The sequence below is a fragment of the Carcharhinus amblyrhynchos genome, chromosome 17 (genome assembly GCF_965287045.1).
Source record: "Carcharhinus amblyrhynchos chromosome 17, sCarAmb.v2.hapA, whole genome shotgun sequence".
In the NCBI taxonomy this organism is placed as follows: Eukaryota; Metazoa; Chordata; class Chondrichthyes; order Carcharhiniformes; family Carcharhinidae; genus Carcharhinus; species Carcharhinus amblyrhynchos.
In genome coordinates, this window is record NC_137340.1 from 3309617 (window position 1) to 3328740 (window position 19124).

The 19124-nt window shown below is 52.0% G+C and overlaps 1 protein-coding gene across 1 annotated transcript in view; it reads left to right on the top strand.

Moving 5' to 3' along the window:
* dnajc12 (DnaJ (Hsp40) homolog, subfamily C, member 12) overlaps window positions 1-19124 on the top strand; it is a 35701-nt gene continuing 16577 nt past the window's right edge. The window contains exons 1-2 of the mRNA XM_080205241.1: window positions 1-187; window positions 15285-15363. Coding sequence (XP_080061367.1) covers window positions 110-187; window positions 15285-15363 — 157 coding nt within the window. The 5' untranslated portion in view covers window positions 1-109. The remainder of the gene's footprint in view (window positions 188-15284; window positions 15364-19124) is intronic.

Below are 19124 nucleotides of genomic sequence, written 5' to 3' on the forward strand. Positions count from 1 at the left end.
CAGGCAGAGTGGGTCGTCTATCCGCTGGGCTGTTTATAAGGAGCTCCAGCAGACTGGGGGAGAGAGAGAGACGGCAGCTGGAGACTGGGGCCACATCCCTGCTCTCCACATGGATGCGATCCTGAATCACACAGCCGAGGATCTGGAGGATTATTACCAGCTGCTGGGCTGCGACGAACTGTCCACGGTGAGCAAGATCGGCGCTGGCTTCCAGCGTTTAACTGGGTCAAAGCTTAGCAACGTGTCGCACTGCTGACAGCCCAGGGTGTGAGCATCGATTTCACATTAACGGTGCGACTAACCGATCAATTGTAGCATCTGAATATCAACCAGTTAGTAATTTAGCACTGGCCAGTTCCAGTGTTAACACGGACCACTTTTTTTGATTTTATTATTGTCACATGTATTAGTACACAGTAAAAACTATTGTTTCTTGCGTGCTGTACAGACAGAGCATACTGTTCATAGAGAAGGAAAGGAGAGGTTGCAGAATGTAGTGTTGCACGGTGAACACTTTTAGCGCTGGGCGGTGAACACTTTTAGCGCTGGGCGGTGGGTACTTTTAGCGCTGGGCGGTGGGTACTTTTAGTGCTGGGCGGTGGGTACTTTTAGCGCTGGGCGGTGGGTACTTTTAGTGCTGGGCGGTGAACACTTTTAGCGCTGGGCGGTGGGTACTTTTAGCGCTGGGCGGTGGGTACTTTTAGCGCTGGGCGGTGGGTACTTTTAGCGCTGGGCGGTGGGCACTTTTAGCGCTGGGCGGTGGGTACTTTTAGCGCTGGGCGGTGGGTACTTTTAGCGCTGGGCGGTGGGCACTTTTAGCGCTGGGCGGTGGGTACTTTTAGCGCTGGGCGGTGGGTACTTTTAGCGCTGGGCGGTGGGTACTTTTAGCGCTGGGCGGTGAACACTTTTAGCGCTGGGCGGTGGGCACTTTTAGCGCTGGGCGGTGGGTACTTTTAGCGCTGGGCGGTGGGTACTTTTAGCGCTGGGCGGTGGGTACTTTTAGCGCTGGGCGGTGGGCACTTTTAGCGCTGGGCGGTGGGTACTTTTAGCGCTGGGCGGTGGGTACTTTTAGCGCTGGGCGGTGGGTACTTTTAGCGCTGGGCGGTGGGTACTTTTAGCGCTGGGCGGTGGGTACTTTTAGCGCTGGGCGGTGGGTACTTTTAGCGCTGGGCGGTGAACACTTTTAGCGCTGGGCGGTGGGTACTTTTAGCGCTGGGCGGTGGGTACTTTTAGCGCTGGGCGGTGAACACTTTTAGCGCTGGGCGGTGGGCACTTTTAGCGCTGGGCGGTGGGTACTTTTAGCGCTGGGCGGTGGGTACTTTTAGCGCTGGGCGGTGGACACTTTTAGCGCTGGGCGGTGGGTACTTTTAGCGCTGGGTGGTGGGTACTTTTAGCGCTGGGCGGTGAACACTTTTAGCGCTGGGCGGTGGGTACTTTTAGCGCTGGGCGGTGGACACTTTTAGCGCTGGGCGGTGGGTACTTTTAGCGCTGGGCGGTGGGTACTTTTAGCGCTGGGCGGTGGGTACTTTTAGCGCTGGGCGGTGAACACTTTTAGCGCTGGGCGGTGGGTACTTTTAGCGCTGGGCGGTGGACACTTTTAGCGCTGGGCGGTGGGTACTTTTAGCGCTGGGCGGTGGGTACTTTTAGCGCTGGGCGGTGAACACTTTTAGCGCTGGGCGGTGGGTACTTTTAGCGCTGGGCGGTGGACACTTTTAGCGCTGGGCGGTGGGTACTTTTAGCGCTGGGCGGTGGGTACTTTTAGCGCTGGGCGGTGGACACTTTTAGCGCTGGGCGGTGGGTACTTTTAGCGCTGGGCGGTGAACACTTTTAGCGCTGGGCGGTGGGTACTTTTAGCGCTGGGCGGTGGGTACTTTTAGCGCTGGGCGGTGGGTACTTTTAGCGCTGGGCGGTGAACACTTTTAGCGCTGGGCGGTGGGTACTTTTAGCGCTGGGCGGTGGGTACTTTTAGCGCTGGGCGGTGAACACTTTTAGCGCTGGGCGGTGGGTACTTTTAGCGCTGGGCGGTGGGTACTTTTAGCGCTGGGCGGTGGGCACTTTTAGCGCTGGGCGGTGGACACTTTTAGCGCTGGGCGGTGGGTACTTTTAGCGCTGGGCGGTGGGTACTTTTAGCGCTGGGCGGTGAACACTTTTAGCGCTGGGCGGTGGGTACTTTTAGCGCTGGGCGGTGGGTACTTTTAGCGCTGGGCGGTGAACACTTTTAGCGCTGGGCGGTGGGTACTTTTAGCACTGGGCGGTGGGTACTTTTAGCGCTGGGCGGTGGACACTTTTAGCGCTGGGCGGTGGGTACTTTTAGCGCTGGGCGGTGGGTACTTTTAGCGCTGGGCGGTGGGTACTTTTAGCGCTGGGCGGTGGGTACTTTTAGCGCTGGGCGGTGGGTACTTTTAGCGCTGGGCGGTGGGTACTTTTAGCGCTGGGCGGTGAACACTTTTAGCGCTGGGCGGTGGGTACTTTTAGCGCTGGGCGGTGGGTACTTTTAGCGCTGGGCGGTGAACACTTTTAGCGCTGGGCGGTGGGTACTTTTAGCACTGGGCGGTGGGTACTTTTAGCGCTGGGCGGTGGACACTTTTAGCGCTGGGCGGTGGGTACTTTTAGCGCTGGGCGGTGGGTACTTTTAGCGCTGGGCGGTGGGTACTTTTAGCGCTGGGCGGTGGGTACTTTTAGCGCTGGGCGGTGGGTACTTTTAGCGCTGGGCGGTGGGTACTTTTAGCGCTGGGCGGTGGGTACTTTTAGCGCTGGGCGGTGGGTACTTTTAGCGCTGGGCGGTGGGTACTTTTAGCGCTGGGCGGTGAACACTTTTAGCGCTGGGCGGTGGGTACTTTTAGCGCTGGGCGGTGAACACTTTTAGCGCTGGGCGGTGGGTACTTTTAGCGCTGGGCGGTGGGTACTTTTAGCGCTGGGCGGTGGGTACTTTTAGCGCTGGGCGGTGAACACTTTTAGCGCTGGGCGGTGGGTACTTTTAGCACTGGGCGGTGAACACTTTTAGCGCTGGGCGGTGGGTACTTTTAGCGCTGGGCGGTGGGTACTTCTAGCGCTGGGCGGTGGACACTTTTAGCGCTGGGCGGTGGGTACTTTTAGCGCTGGGCGGTGGGTACTTTTAGCGCTGGGCGGTGGACACTTTTAGCGCTGGGCGGTGGGCACTTTTAGCGCTGGGCGGTGGGTACTTTTAGCACTGGGCGGTGGGTACTTTTAGCACTGGGCGGTGGGTACTTTTAGCGCTGGGCGGTGGGTACTTTTAGCACTGGGCGGTGGGTACTTTTAGCGCTGGGCGGTGAACACTTTTAGCGCTGGGCGGTGGGTACTTTTAGCGCTGGGCGGTGGGTACTTTTAGCGCTGGGCGGTGAACACTTTTAGCGCTGGGCGGTGGGTACTTTTAGCGCTGGGCGGTGGGTACTTTTAGCACTGGGCGGTGAACACTTTTAGCGCTGGGCGGTGGGTACTTTTAGCGCTGGGCGGTGGGTACTTTTAGCGCTGGGCGGTGGGTACTTTTAGCGCTGGGCGGTGGGTACTTTTAGCGCTGGGCGGTGGGTACTTTTAGCGCTGGGCGGTGAACACTTTTAGCGCTGGGCGGTGGGTACTTTTAGCGCTGGGCGGTGGGTACTTTTAGCGCTGGGCGGTGGGTACTTTTAGCGCTGGGCGGTGGGTACTTTTAGCGCTGGGCGGTGGGTACTTTTAGCGCTGGGCGGTGGGTACTTTTAGCGCTGGGCGGTGGGTACTTTTAGCGCTGGGCACTTTTAGCGCTGGGCGGTGGGTACTTTTAGCGCTGGGCGGTGGGTACTTTTAGCGCTGGGCGGTGGGTACTTTTAGCGCTGGGCACTTTTAGCGCTGGGCGGTGGGTACTTTTAGCGCTGGGCCGTGGGTACTTTTAGCGCTGGGCACTTTTAGCGCTGGGCGGTGGGTACTTTTAGCGCTGGGCGGTGGGTACTTTTAGCGCTGGGCACTTTTAGCGCTGGGCGGTGGGTACTTTTAGCGCTGGGCGGTGGGTACTTTTAGCGCTGGGCGGTGGGTACTTTTAGCGCTGGGCACTTTTAGCGCTGGGCGGTGGGTACTTTTAGCGCTGGGCGGTGGGTACTTTTAGCGCTGGGCAGTGGGTACTTTTAGCGCTGGGCGGTGGGTACTTTTAGCGCTGGGCAGTGGGTACTTTTAGCGCTGGGCGGTGGGTACTTTTAGCGCTGGGCAGTGGGTACTTTTAGCGCTGGGCGGTGGGTACTTTTAGCGCTGGGCGGTGGGTACTTTTAGCGCTGGGCAGTGGGTACTTTTAGCGCTGGGCGGTGGGTACTTTTAGCGCTGGGCGGTGGGTACTTTTAGCGCTGGGCGGTGGGTACTTTTAGCGCTGGGCGGTGGGTACTTTTAGCGCTGGGCGGTGGGTACTTTTAGCGCTGGGCGGTGGACACTTTTAGCGCTGGGCGGTGGGTACTTTTAGCGCTGGGCGGTGGACACTTTTAGCGCTGGGCGGTGGACATTTTTAGCGCTGGGCGGTGGACACTTTTAGCGCTGGGCGGTGGGTACTTTTAGCGCTGGGCGGTGGGTACTTTTAGCGCTGGGCGGTGGGTACTTTTAGCGCTGGGCGGTGAACACTTTTAGCGCTGGGCGGTGAACACTTTTAGCGCTGGGCGGTGGGTACTTTTAGCGCTGGGCGGTGGGCACTTTTAGCGCTGGGCGGTGAACACTTTTAGCGCTGGGCGGTGGGTACTTTTAGCGCTGGGCGGTGGGCACTTTTAGCGCTGGGCGGTGGGCACTTTTAGCGCTGGGCGGTGGGTACTTTTAGCGCTGGGCGGTGGGCACTTTTAGCGCTGGGCGGTGGGTACTTTTAGCGCTGGGCGGTGGGTACTTTTAGCGCTGGGCGGTGAACACTTTTAGCGCTGGGCGGTGGGTACTTTTAGCGCTGGGCGGTGAACACTTTTAGCGCTGGGCGGTGGGTACTTTTAGCGCTGGGCGGTGGACACTTTTAGCGCTGGGCGGTGGGCACTTTTAGCGCTGGGCGGTGAACACTTTTAGCGCTGGGCGGTGGGTACTTTTAGCGCTGGGCGGTGGGTACTTTTAGCGCTGGGCGGTGGGTACTTTTAGCGCTGGGCGGTGAACACTTTTAGCGCTGGGCGGTGGGTACTTTTAGCACTGGGCGGTGAACACTTTTAGCGCTGGGCGGTGGGTACTTTTAGCGCTGGGCGGTGGGTACTTCTAGCGCTGGGCGGTGGACACTTTTAGCGCTGGGCGGTGGGTACTTTTAGCGCTGGGCGGTGGGTACTTTTAGCGCTGGGCGGTGGGTACTTTTAGCGCTGGGCGGTGGGTACTTTTAGCGCTGGGCGGTGGGTACTTTTAGCGCTGGGCGGTGGGTACTTTTAGCGCTGGGCGGTGGGTACTTTTAGCGCTGGGCGGTGAACACTTTTAGCGCTGGGCGGTGGGTACTTTTAGCACTGGGCGGTGAACACTTTTAGCGCTGGGCGGTGGGTACTTTTAGCGCTGGGCGGTGGGTACTTTTAGCGCTGGGCGGTGGGTACTTTTAGCGCTGGGCGGTGGGTACTTTTAGCGCTGGGCGGTGGGCACTTTTAGCGCTGGGCGGTGGGTACTTTTAGCGCTGGGCGGTGGGTACTTTTAGCGCTGGGCGGTGGGTACTTTTAGCGCTGGGCGGTGGGTACTTTTAGCGCTGGGCGGTGGGCACTTTAACGCTGGGCGGTGGGTACTTTTAGCGCTGGGCGGTGGACACTTTTAGCGCTGGGCGGTGGGTACTTTTAGCGCTGGGCGGTGGGTACTTTTAGCGCTGGGCGGTGGGTACTTTTAGCGCTGGGCGGTGGACACTTTTAGCGCTGGGCGGTGGGTACTTTTAGCGCTGGGCGGTGGGTACTTTTAGCGCTGGGCGGTGGGTACTTTTAGCGCTGGGCGGTGAACACTTTTAGCGCTGGGCGGTGAACACTTTTAGCGCTGGGCGGTGGGTACTTTTATCGCTGGGCGGTGAACACTTTTAGCGCTGGGCGGTGAACACTTTTAGCGCTGGGCGGTGGGTACTTTTAGCGCTGGGCGGTGGGTACTTTTAGCGCTGGGCACTTTTAGCGCTGGGCGGTGAACACTTTTAGCGCTGGGCGGTGGGTACTTTTAGCGCTGGGCGGTGGGTACTTTTAGCGCTGGGCACTTTTAGCGCTGGGCGGTGAACACTTTTAGCGCTGGGCGGTGGGTACTTTTAGCGCTGGGCGGTGGGTACTTTTAGCGCTGGGCGGTGGGTACTTTTAGCGCTGGGCGGTGGGTACTTTTAGCGCTGGGCGGTGGGTACTTTTAGCGCTGGGCGGTGGGTACTTTTAGCGCTGGGCACTTTTAGCGCTGGGCGGTGGGTACTTTTAGCGCTGGGCACTTTTAGCGCTGGGCGGTGGGTACTTTTAGCGCTGGGCGGTGGGTACTTTTAGTGCTGGGCGGTGGGTACTTTTAGCGCTGGGCGGTGGGTACTTTTAGCGCTGGGCGGTGGGTACTTTTAGCGCTGGGCGGTGGGTACTTTTAGCGCTGGGCGGTGGACACTTTTAGCGCTGGGCGGTGAACACTTTTAGCGCTGGGCGGTGGGTACTTTTAGCGCTGGGCGGTGGGTACTTTTAGCGCTGGGCGGTGGGTACTTTTAGCGCTGGGCGGTGGGTACTTTTAGCGCTGGGCGGTGGGTACTTTTAGCGCTGGGCGGTGGGTACTTTTAGCGCTGGGCGGTGGGTACTTTTAGCGCTGGGCGGTGGGTACTTTTAGCACTGGGCGGTGAACACTTTTAGCGCTGGGCGGTGGGTACTTTTAGCGCTGGGCGGTGGGTACTTTTAGCGCTGGGCGGTGGGCACTTTTAGCGCTGGGCGGTGAACACTTTTAGCGCTGGGCGGTGGGTACTTTTAGCGCTGGGCGGTGGGCACTTTTAGCGCTGGGCGGTGGGTACTTTTAGCGCTGGGCGGTGGGCACTTTTAGCGCTGGGCGGTGGGCACTTTTAGCGCTGGGCGGTGGGTACTTTTAGCGCTGGGCGGTGGGTACTTTTAGCGCTGGGCGGTGGGTACTTTTAGCGCTGGGCGGTGGGTACTTTTAGCGCTGGGCGGTGGACATTTTTAGCGCTGGGCGGTGGGTACTTTTAGCGCTGGGCGGTGGGTACTTTTAGCGCTGGGCGGTGGGTACTTTTAGCGCTGGGCGGTGGGTACTTTTAGCGCTGGGCGGTGGGTACTTTTAGCGCTGGGCGGTGGGTACTTTTAGCGCTGGGCGGTGGGTACTTTTAGCGCTGGGCGGTGGGTACTTTTAGCGCTGGGCGGTGGGTACTTTTAGCGCTGGGCGGTGGGTACTTTTAGCGCTGGGCGGTGGACATTTTTAGCGCTGGGCGGTGGGTACTTTTAGCGCTGGGCGGTGGGTACTTTTAGCGCTGGGCGGTGGGTACTTTTAGCGCTGGGCGGTGGGTACTTTTAGCGCTGGGCGGTGGGTACTTTTAGCGCTGGGCACTGGGTGTTTCAGCACTGGCCTGTTTGAACTGGAGTAGTGATCAGCTGTTTCCAAGCTCCAGGTGTCAGTAGTCTCTGTGGTTGAGGTGCTAGCACACTGTTATACATCCCCAGTTTGTGGGTTCAGGTCTGGGCCTCAATGCCACAGTTTGGTGTGTTCCTCAGGATGGGCTCAGCACCGTATGTGTATTTTTCTACCTCCCAGCTCAAATGGGAATGAACCCCAGAGGCAGTTTTGAAGATGAGAAGAGTTGTGGCCAGTGTCATCATGTCCAGAAATAACACTTTGGCTAGTTATTACCACATTGCAACCTGTGGCAGACAGCTGTGTTGTATTGGCTGTCATAGATCTTACACTTTGATTGTATATTTTTGTCTGTCATTTATTCTCCTGGGTTTGTTGATGACATGGTAGAAATGCAAATCTTCCCTTTTGCTTTGATCAATGTTTACTGAAAGAACAACCCAGCACGGGAAACAGGCCCTTCGGCTCAACGAGCCCGCGCCGCCATCTTATCAAAGCATTTTTCCTACACCTCCCTTGACCCGTGTCTATGCGTACGGTACCCCCATTGGAAACCAGATTCAGTGGAGAATAATTTGGGGACAATTTGTTACACCAATCAGCCTAAGAGCACATCTTAGCTTGGATGCTGAGAACTTGTTGCATGTTTCTGAGTGTATCACACTGGAGTGATTGGGGGGGGGGTGCATTAGGAGTGATTGGGGGGGGTGCATTAGGAGCGATTGGGGGTGGGTGCATTAGGAGTGATTGGGGGGGGGTGCATTAGGAGCGATGGGGGGGGTGCATTAGGAGCGATGGGGGGGGTGCATTAGGAGTGATTGGGGGGGTGGGTGCATTAGGAGCGATTGGGGGGGGTGCATTAGGAGTGATTGGGGGGGTGGGTGCATTAGGAGTGATTGGGGGGGTGGGTGCATTAGGAGTGATTGGGGGGGGTGGGTGCATTAGGAGCGATTGGGGGGGGTGGGTGCATTAGGAGCGATTGGGGGGGGTGGGTGCATTAGGAGCGATTGGGGGGGGTGGGTGCATTAGGAGCGATTGGTGGGGGGTGGGTGCATTAGGAGCGATTGGGGGGGGTGGGTGCATTAGGAGCGATTGGGGGGGGGTGGGTGCATTAGGAGCGATTGGGGGGGGTGGGTGCATTAGGAGCGATTGGGGGGGGGTGGGTGCATTAGGAGCGATTGGGGGGGGTGGGTGCATTAGGAGCGATTGGGGGGGGTGGGTGCATTAGGAGCGATTGGGGGGGGTGGGTGCATTAGGAGCGATTGGGGGGGGTGCATTAGGAGCGATTGGGGGGGTGGGTGCATTAGGAGCGATTGGGGGGGGGTGGGTGCATTAGGAGTGATTGGGGGGGGTGGGTGCATTAGGAGCGATTGGGGGGGGTGGGTGCATTAGGAGCGATTGGGCGGGGTGGGTGCATTAGGAGTGATTGGGGGGGTGCATTAGGAGGGATTAGGAATGTCATAAAATCATCCAATCCCTACAGTGCAGAAGGACACCATTTAGCCCAATGAGACAGCACCAACGACAATCCCACCCAGGCCCTATCCCCTTAATCCCATGTATTTATCCCCTTAATACTAAATTGCCCATCAACCTAACCTGTACACATTTGGAGTGTGGGAGGAAACCGGAGAACCTGGAGGAAACCCGGAGGAGAACATGTAGACACTACACAGGCAGTGACTGGGATTGAACCTGGATCCCTGGCGCTGTGAGGCAGCAGTGCTAACCACCGTGCCGCCCTACACAAAGTAATTATTCAGTGATATAGTCCATGTGATAAACACCTCAACTACTGTCCTTCCAAACTCTGTTTCTTCTCCAACCTCCTTGAATATATTCTTGCTTCTCAAACTCATGTTCATCTTTCACGCAATTTCATTTTTGGACCCCTCCAGTCAGTTTTCTCGCCCCACCACGGATCAGAAATGATCCTTATCAGTGGCCTTCCTTGTGACTGTGACCATGACACTCTAGCCCACTTTCTCCTTCTCAATCTGCTTGAAGTTAGTTAACCCCACCTTCTTCCGACAACAGCTCTCCACCATTGTCCACTGCTCACACCTGGCTTCATTCCTCTCTTACCAGCTAAACTAGCTATCCTCCGTCAATTGCTTCTCTTTCCCCCTTCACAATATTTCCCAAAGAATTTATCTTTGACTATTTCTTATCTACATGTTGATCCTGTGCAACAGCATCTAAAAGAGCAGAGGAGGGGGGAACCTGATCAAAATGATCAGTGACGTAGATGGATTGGATGTCTCCCCTTCGTACAGGGGTCAATAACCAGGAAATGTAGATTTAAGATAAGGGGCAGGAGGTTGAGGGGTTTAAGAAAAACTTCTTCACCCGTTGGGTGATGGGGATCTGGAACTCGCTGCCTGAAAAGGTGGCACAGATATGAACCCTCAACATTTAATCAGCATTTAGTTGAGCGCTCGAAACACCGCAGCATACAAGGTTATGGACAAGAGCTGGAAAACATGATAGGTTCTTGATGGTTGGAGTGGACATGATGGGCTGAAGGGGCTCTTTCTGTTCTGAGAAACTCTAATACTCTAAAAGTACATCAGTTTTTACATGTACACTAACAGAAATGTAGTTAGAACATAAAACATTACAGCACAGTACAGGCCCTTCGGCCCTCAATGTTGTGCCGAGCTGTATCCAATCCCAAGATCAGTCTATCCCACTCCCTATCATCTTGGTGTGCTCCATGTGCCTATCCAATAACCGCTTGAAAGTTCCTAAAGTGTCCGACTATCACAGCAGGCACCGCATTCCACACCCCAACCACTCTCCGAGTGAAGAACCTACCTCGGACATCCCTCCTATATCTCCCACAATGAACCTTATAGTTATGCCCCCTAGTAACAGCTACATCCACCCGAGGAAATAGTCTCTGCACATCCACTCTATCAATCCCTCTCATCATTTTATAAACCTCTATTAAGTCGCCTCTCATCCTCCTCCACTCCAAAGAGAAAAGCCCCAGCTCCCTCAACCTTTCCTCATAAGACCTACCCTCCAAACCAGGCAGCATCCTGGTAAATCTCCTCTGCACTCTCTCCAATGTTTCCACATCCTTCTTAAAGTGAGGTGACCAGAACTGAACACAATATTCCAAATGTGGTCTCACCAAGGTCCGGTATAGTTGCAGCATAACCCCACGGCTCTTAAACTCAAACCCCCCGTTAATAAACGCTAACACACTATAAGCCTCCTTCTAGTTCTAGTCACTCACCCTCTCTTCTGCCTCTATGTTGTCATACTGTTTGTCCAACCCAATCCTGGATAAGTCAACATTTCCACGAATGAAACATTGGGAAAAAACAAAGGAATTGAATTACTTTTGGCATCTGCCACTTGCTCCCAAGCCACTGATTCCACCCACCTCCATAGCCATTGTCAGAAACTGTTGGTAGCCTCAGCATTCTAACTGACCCTGGCAGGAGCTTCTAACTCACCAGCTCTCCATTACAAAGATACTTCCATTTCAACAACATTACCAGACCAGCCATAAAACCCTCATCAGTTTATTTGTTACCTCAAAAACCCCAGGATCCCCTCTCCTGTTCCAGTAGGCTCCTGATCGGAACTCAGTGTCATTTGGAAGCCCAGAAACAGGGGTCACAGCCTGAGGATTTGGGGTAAACCATTTGGGACGGAGGTGAGAAGACATTTCTTCACCCAAAGAGTGGTGAGTCTGTGGAATTCATTACTTGGCTGGTGGACGGGGGTTCTGATCCTGTCTGCCTAAGCCTGAATGTTGTCCAGTATCTGATCACAAACGACTTCAGTGTCTGACATGTTATATATAGAACTGAACGTTGTGTAGTTAACTTCTTGCTTCTGATCTTATGACGGGGGGGGTTGGTCATTGATGAAGGAGCTGAAGATGGTCAGGTCTCAGACATTAACCTGAGGAAATCCTGCAGTGATATCCTGGGACTGAGATGTACAACCACAACCATCTTCTTATGTGCCAGATATGACTCCAATCGGCAGAGGTTTTTCCTCTGAGTCTGATTTACGAGGACGCTGTGGTCACACACTGTTGCACTGATCTCAAGGGTAGTAACTCTCATCTCACCTTAGCAATTCAGCTCTTTTTTTTCCTTAATATCGCACCTGATGATCTAAATTGGCTGAAGATTGGCATCCACGTTCAAGATTGCTCATGAGCTCGGCACTTCTGGCTAAAGGTGGTTGCAAAGTTTGTACAGACGTCCTGAGCGTCTGGGTCTTTGAGAATGGGGGTCTTGGTGGTGTCTTTGGCTCCCATTACTTGCTTCATTGTCCACCATTGTTCAATAACTGGATATGACAGGACTGTAGAGCTTTGATCTTATCCACTGGTTTGGGAATTTTAGAAACAGAAAAGATTGGAGGAGGAGAAGGCCATTTGGCCCTTTGAGCCTGTTCCACCATTCATCACAATCACGACTAACTGTCCAACTCAATATCTTAATCCTGCTTTCTCCCCATAACCTTTGATCCCATTCCCCCAAGTGCTATATCCAGCCGTCTCTTGAATACAGTCAATGTTTTGGCATCAACTCCTTCCATTCACTCCCTTCACCACTGACACACGGTGGTAACAATGTGTACCGTTGACGGGAGGCACTGCCGCAACTCATCAAGGTTTCTTCAACAGCAAACCCTTAACCTCTACCACCTAGAAGGACAAGGGCAGCAAACACATGAGACCCACCACCACCAGTAGGTTCTCTTCCGAGTTATACACTATTCTGACTTGTAATTACATCACTGACCCTTCACTATCACTGGGTCAAAATCCTGGAACTCCTTCCCTAACAGCACTGTGGGTGTACCTACACTACACGAACCGTAACTGTTTAAGAAGGCAGCTCACCACCGTCCTCTCAATGGGGGATGGGCAATAAATGGGAACTTTTGCAGAGAAGCCTATATTGGGAGATTAATTTTTTTTAAAATGGAATGTTACAAGAGTTGGCATAAATGGGTCTTTTTTCTAATTGGCAGTCAGTGCCTGGTGGGGTTCCGCAGGGATCTGTGCTAGGACCCCAACTGTTCACATTATATATTAATGATCTGGAAGAAGGAACTGAATGTATATCTGCAAATTTAGAGATAATACAAAATTGGGTGGGAGGGTGAGCTGTGAGGAGGATGCAGAGATGCTTCAGTGTGATTTGAACAGGCTGAGCGTGTGGGTATCTGCATGGCAGATGCAGTATAATGTGGATAAATGTGAGGTTATCTACTTTGGTAGCAATAATAGGAAGACAGATTATTACTTAAATGGGTGTAAGTTGAGAGAGGTGGATACTCAGGGCACTGTACAGGGCATTGGTGAGGCCGCAGCTGGAGTACTGTGTGCAGTTTTAGTCGCCACACTTGCACAAGGATATTTTGGCCTTGGAGGGAGTGCAGAGGAGGTTCATTAGGCTGATACTGGAGTTGAGGGGGTTGAGCTATGAGGAGAGGCTGAATAGACTGGGCTTGTACTCGTTACAGTTTAGAAGGATGAGGGGAGATCTCATTGAGATGTATAAGGTGATGAAAGGGATGGATAGGGTAGAGGTGGAGAGGCTCTTCCCGCTCAGAAAGGACAGCAGGACTAGAGGGCACAGCCTCAAGATAAAGGGGGGGCGGTTTAGAACGGAGTTGAGGAGGAACTTCTTCACTCAAAGGGTGGTGAATCTCTGGAATTCTCTGCCCGTTGAAGTGGTGGAGGCTGCCTCGCTAAATATATTTAAGACACGGGTAGATAGGTTTTTGGTAGGCAAGGGGATTAAGGGTTATGGGGAGAAAGCGGGAAAGTGGAACTGATCCACTTCAGATCAGCCATGATCTTATTGAATGGCGGGGCAGGCTCGAAGGGCTAGATGGCCGACTCCTGCTCCTATTTCTTATGTTCTTATGTTCAATGAGACCTTGGAGTCCTTGTGCATCAGTCGCTGAAAGTAAGCACGCAGATACAGCAGGCAGTAAGGAGGGCAAATGATATGTTGGCTTTCATAGCAGGAGAATTTGAATATAGAAATAGCAATGTTTTGCTGCAACTGTATTAGGCATTGGTGAGGGCATATCTGGAGTATAGTGTGCAGTTTTGGCCTCCTTACCTGAGGAAGGTTGTCCTTGCTATAGAGGGAGTATAGCGAAGGTTTACCAGGCTGATTCCTGGGGTGGCAGGTCTGTCATATGAGGAGAGACTAAGTCGGTTAGGATTATATTCACTAGAGTTTAGAAGACTGAGAGAGAATCTCATAGAAACTTATAAAATTCAACAGGGTTAGACAGGGTAGATTCAGAAAAAATGTTTCCAAAGATTAAAAGTTGGAGTGTTATGGTAAAGTTGTATAAGGCATTGGTGAGGCTGAATTTAGAGTGTTGTGTACAGTTTTGGTCACCTAGTTACAGGAAAGATGTAAATAAGGTTGAAAGAGTGCAGAGAAGGTTCACGAGGATGTTGCCGGGACTTGAGAAGCTGAGTTACAGAGAGAGATTGAATAGGTTAGGACTTTATTCCCTGGAGAATGAGGGGAGATTTGATAGAGGTGTATAAGATTTTGATGGGTGTAGATAGAGTGAATGCAAGCAGGCTTTTTCCACTGAGGCTAGGGGAGAAAAAAAACTAGAGGGCATGGGTTAAGAGTGAAAGGAGAAAAGTTTAAAGGGAATATTAGCGGGGATTCTTCACACAGAGAGTGGTGGGAGTGTGGAATGAGCTGCCGGATAAAGTGGTAAATGCGGGGTCAATTTTAACATTTAAGAAAAACTTGGACGGGTTCATGGATGAGAGGGGTGTGGAGGGATATGGTCCAAGTGCAGGTCAGTGGGACTGGGCAAAAAATGGTTCGGCACAGGGGCCAAAAGGCCTGTTTCTGTGCTGTAATTTTCTGTGGTTCTAGGTGGTGGAGTCCAGAACTAGGGGCTCATAGTTTGACGATAGGGGGTAAACCTTTTAGGAAAGAGGCAAGGAGAAATTTCTTCACCCAGGGTGTGGCGAACGTGTGGAATTCACCACCATAGAAAGCCGTTGAGGCCAAAACATTGACTAATCTCAAGAAGAAATTAGATATAACTCAAGGGGCTAAAGGATATTGTGGGGGGGGTGGAGGGGGTGGGTGGTGGACGGGGGATCAGGATATTGAATTTGGTGACCAGCCATGATCGAAATGAATGGCGGATCAGGGTCGCGTGGCCTATTCCTGCTTCTAGTTTCTATGTTCCTCAGGGCCTAGAACATATTGACAAGGATAAGGTGAAGTTGGGCAGTAATCAGTTGGTCCAGCAGGGGCAGTGCCTTGTGGCTGAGTGTATGAAAAGGTGTGTTTGCGCTGGATCAGGGACCCTGTGTATTTATAGCCAGTCCAAGACTCTAACCCCAGCGGCGCTGTTATCTGAAGTTTATAGACTATGTCTGATTTGTCACCATTTTTCAAACCACTGATCCCAATGATCTCCGAGAGCAGAGATATAATTCTACCGAATTGTTGCATTTAGTTGAAAGGTCAGTGTCATTGTATTGTAAATCAAAAATCTTGTTCAGAGAACTGATGCCGTGTTTAATGAACATCACTGCTGTTACATGTGGAAAACCTCAGGCCAGTTGTTACCATGGTGAAGGTATTACATCGATACAAGCTACAGGGCACTAACTTCCTGAATGCAATATTGGACTCACCAAAAAGAAATAATAGATGCACAAAAGGAAAGACCAATCCATAGATGACAGATGGGTTCGATCATTATCTTGATGACATTGGTGAAATGAGGTTTTCTCCTGATAAGTTGAACCTTTATTTTTCCAGACGGAGCAGATCGTTGCAGAGTTTAAAGCGAAGGCCCTAAGTTGCCACCCTGACAAACACCCGCACAATCCAAAAGCAGGTAGGTGTCCATTCAGAGTCAAATCTGTCTTGTGAACAGCTTGTGTCTTGGCAAGGCTACGGCAAAATGGTTCACTCGGCTGGCAATTTTTGACGTCAGGCTTTTTGTTTCAGAATTGGGCCATGCAACGCTGAGCTGAGAAGCAGCCAAATTTCCTGCTCACGCTCCCTCAAACCGACCGTTCCTCACTGTGCCAGCTGGTATGTTCGTGTCCCTGTGTAGAATGGGCACACTTCGTAAGAACATAATAAGACCGTAAGAAATAGGATCAGGAGTCGGCCATCTAGCCCTTCGAGCCTGCCCCGCCATTCAATAAGATCATGGCTGATCTGAAGTGGATCAGTTCCACTTTCCCGCTTTCTCCCCATAACCCTTAATTCCCTTGTCTGTCAGAAACCTATCTACCCGTGACTTAAATATATTTAGCGAGGCAGCCTCCACCACTTCAACGGGCAGAGAATTCCAGAGATTCACCACCCTTTGAGTGAAGAAGTTCCTCCTCAACTCCGATCTAAACTGCCCCCCCCCCTTACCTTGAGGCTGTGCCCTCTAGTCCTGCTGTCCTTTCTAAGCAGGAAGAATCTCTCTACCTCTACCCTATCCATCCCCTTCATTATCTTGTATGTCTCTATAAGATCCCCCCTCAGCCTCCTAAACTCTAACGAGTGCAGACCCAATCTACTCAATCTCTCCTCATAAGCTAACTCCTTCATCTCCGGTATCAGCCTAGTGAACCTCCTCTGCACTCCCTCCAAGGCCAATATATCCTTGCGCAAGTGTGGTGACCAAAACTGCACACAGTACTCCAGCTGCGGCCTCACCAGTGCCCTGTACAGTTGCAGCAAGACCTCCCTACTTTTATATTCTATCCCCCTCCCTATAAAGGCCAGTACACCTCGAACTCTTTCCGTTAACAATCTGCCGTCAATTCCACTTACTGCACCAGGCAGTTTCCCATCTCTGCTCCAGTGATGATCCCCCCGCCACCGCTGCTATCGAGAGCTGGGAACAATCGAGGTTCGGTTCTCAGGAGAGGGATAGATACCGGGAAATGGGGGCGGGGGAGTATTGGGGAGTGGGAACTGGGGACGGGAGAGAGGGAGCATGGGGAGCCAAGGAGAAATGGAGTTTCAGACGTGAGGGGGTATGAGATTGAGAGGAGGCGTTTGGGTGGAGGCTGTGGGATGGGTTAGTGAGCAAAGCAACATTTTCTACAGGGCCAGGAGAAGCAAGATCAACGTGGAGAATGGGAGATCCCACTCTCTCTCTGTGCATAACCACACCAACCCCTCACTGTGGCCTCCATTTCCCCTCCTCACTTTTAGTTCACCTTCTTCTCCACCCTCCATTTCTCTACTGTTGTCCATCAGTCCATCGATTTACCCCCCCCCACCTCACCCTCAATTTCCCTCTTCTCCTCACCCTCGATCCTCCAATCCCTCAGCCTTGGTTTCCTGTTGACGGTTCAGGCCTCACGCTGCTTGTTTACAGATGATCTTTTGAATAAGGCACACGTAATGATAAAAGACAAACCTGGGGGGAGTTTTGGACCAGTAAATATGTAGCCCCTGTCCACTGGATCCATTGCAGAATCCCTCCCGTGAGCTGCTGGAGAGGTTGAGGGAGCTCGGTCTTTTCTCCCTGGAGAGACGAAGGTTGAGAGGCGACCTGATAGAGGTTTATAAGATGTTGAGAGGAATAGATAGGGTGGATTCTCGGAGGCTATTTCCCAGGACTGAAATGGTCGCTATGAGAGGACACAGGTTTAAGGTGCTGGGGAGCAGGTACAGAGGAGATGTCAGGGGTAAGTTTTTCACTCAGAGGGTGGTGGGTGAGTGGAATCGGCTGCCGTCGATGGTGGTGGAGGCAAATTTGATAGGGTCTTTTAAGAGACTTCTGGATGAGTACATGGGATTGAGGGTTATAGATAGGCCTGGTAGGAAGGGATATGATCGGCGCAACTTGTGGGCCGAAGGGCCTGATTGTGCTGTAGTGTTCTATGTTCTATGACAGTTCCACACAGGAACAGGCCTCTTCAGCCCTCTAGGCCTACACTGACCACGATGCCTGCCTAAAGTAAAACTGTCTGCACTTATAGAGAATGTACCGTTCCATCCCCATAGCAAGATTTAGCATAAAAGTGTGAGAAAGAGACATTAATTGATTCTTGTGCCAAAGTTTAAAAGGAGAAGCTCCTTAGACACTTGCCTGGGAAGATACGGTAGGTTGTTATGAGATGTAAATTAATCCACGACATTGCTGCTTGAGTCATGGAGTCTAAGTATAGTGTTTTCTTTTCTGGAATTTTCCCATTATTGTTAAGATTGGACGCAATCGTTCTACTTTTTCATAAACGCATTTCTTTGTCTCCGTCTCAAAGAGCTTAAATAGGGCGGAAAAAGAATGCAGCAAAATAGCACCTGGTCAGCATGAAACACTTTAGGCACAGATGACGCAGTGGTACATTTGTTAAACAAATATCTATGCAGCTAAGCGATGAAACTTTCTGTTGCTGTGGGTAACGCACGTATTTCCACGTCTCACTGATTTTGATAAGACTCTGGGCCCCGGATGATTTGTCTATTGTGAGTGGGGAAATAAAATAAAGAACCGTTTAGAGTTGTTTGAGAAAGGTTCCAAAAGGAATCCGGGAAATTACAGGCCAGTAAGTTTGACGTCGGTGGTTGATAAGTTATTGGAAGGTGTGATAGAATCGTAGAACCCTACAGTGCAGAAAGAGGCCCTTCAGCCCATCGAGTCTGCACCGAACACAATCCCACCCAGGCCCTATCCCCATATCCCTACATATTATACCCATTAATCCCTCTAACCTACACATCCCTGGACACTAAGGGGCAATTTCTTAGCATGGCCAATCAACCTAACCCACACATCTTTGGACTGTGTGATAAGGGATAGGATCTACAAATATTTGGATAGACAGGGACTTATTAGGGAGAGTCAACATGGCTTTGTGTGTGGTAGGTCATATTTGACCAATCTATTAGAGTTTTTTGAGAGGGTTACCAGGAAAGTGGATGAAGGGAAGGCGGTGGATGTTGTCTACCTGGATTTCAGCAAGGCCTTTGACAAGGTCCCTCATGGGAGGTTAGTTAGGAAGGTTCAGTCACTAGGTATCCATGGGGAGGTAGTAAATTGGATTAGACATTGGCTCACTGGAAGAAGCCAGAGAGTGTTTGTGGAGGATTGCTTCTCTGAGTGGAGGCCTGTGACCAGTGGAGTGCCGCAGGGATCGGTGTTGGGTCCATTGTTGTTTGTCATCTATATCAATAATCTGGATGATAATGTGGTAAATTGGATCAGCAAATTTGCTGATGATACAAAGATTGGAGGTGTAGTGGACAGTGAGGAAGGTTTTCAAAGCTTGCAGAGGGATTTGGACCAGCTAGAAAAATGGACTGGAAAATGGAATTTAACGCAGACAAGTGTGAGGTATTGCACTTTGGAAGGACAAACCAAAGTAGAACGTACAGGGTAAATGGTAGGACTCTGAAGAGTGCAGTTGAACAGAGGGATCTGGGAATACAGGCACAGAATTCCCTAAAAGTGACGTCACAGGTGGATAGGGTCGTAAAGAGTGCTTTTGGTACATTGGCCTTTATAAATCGGAGTATCCAGTATAAAAGTTGGAGTGTTATGGTGAGGTTATATAAGGCATTGGTGAGGCTGAATTTAGAGTATTGTGTACAGTTTTGGTCACCTAGTTACAGGAAGGATGTAAATAAGGTTGAAAGAGTGCA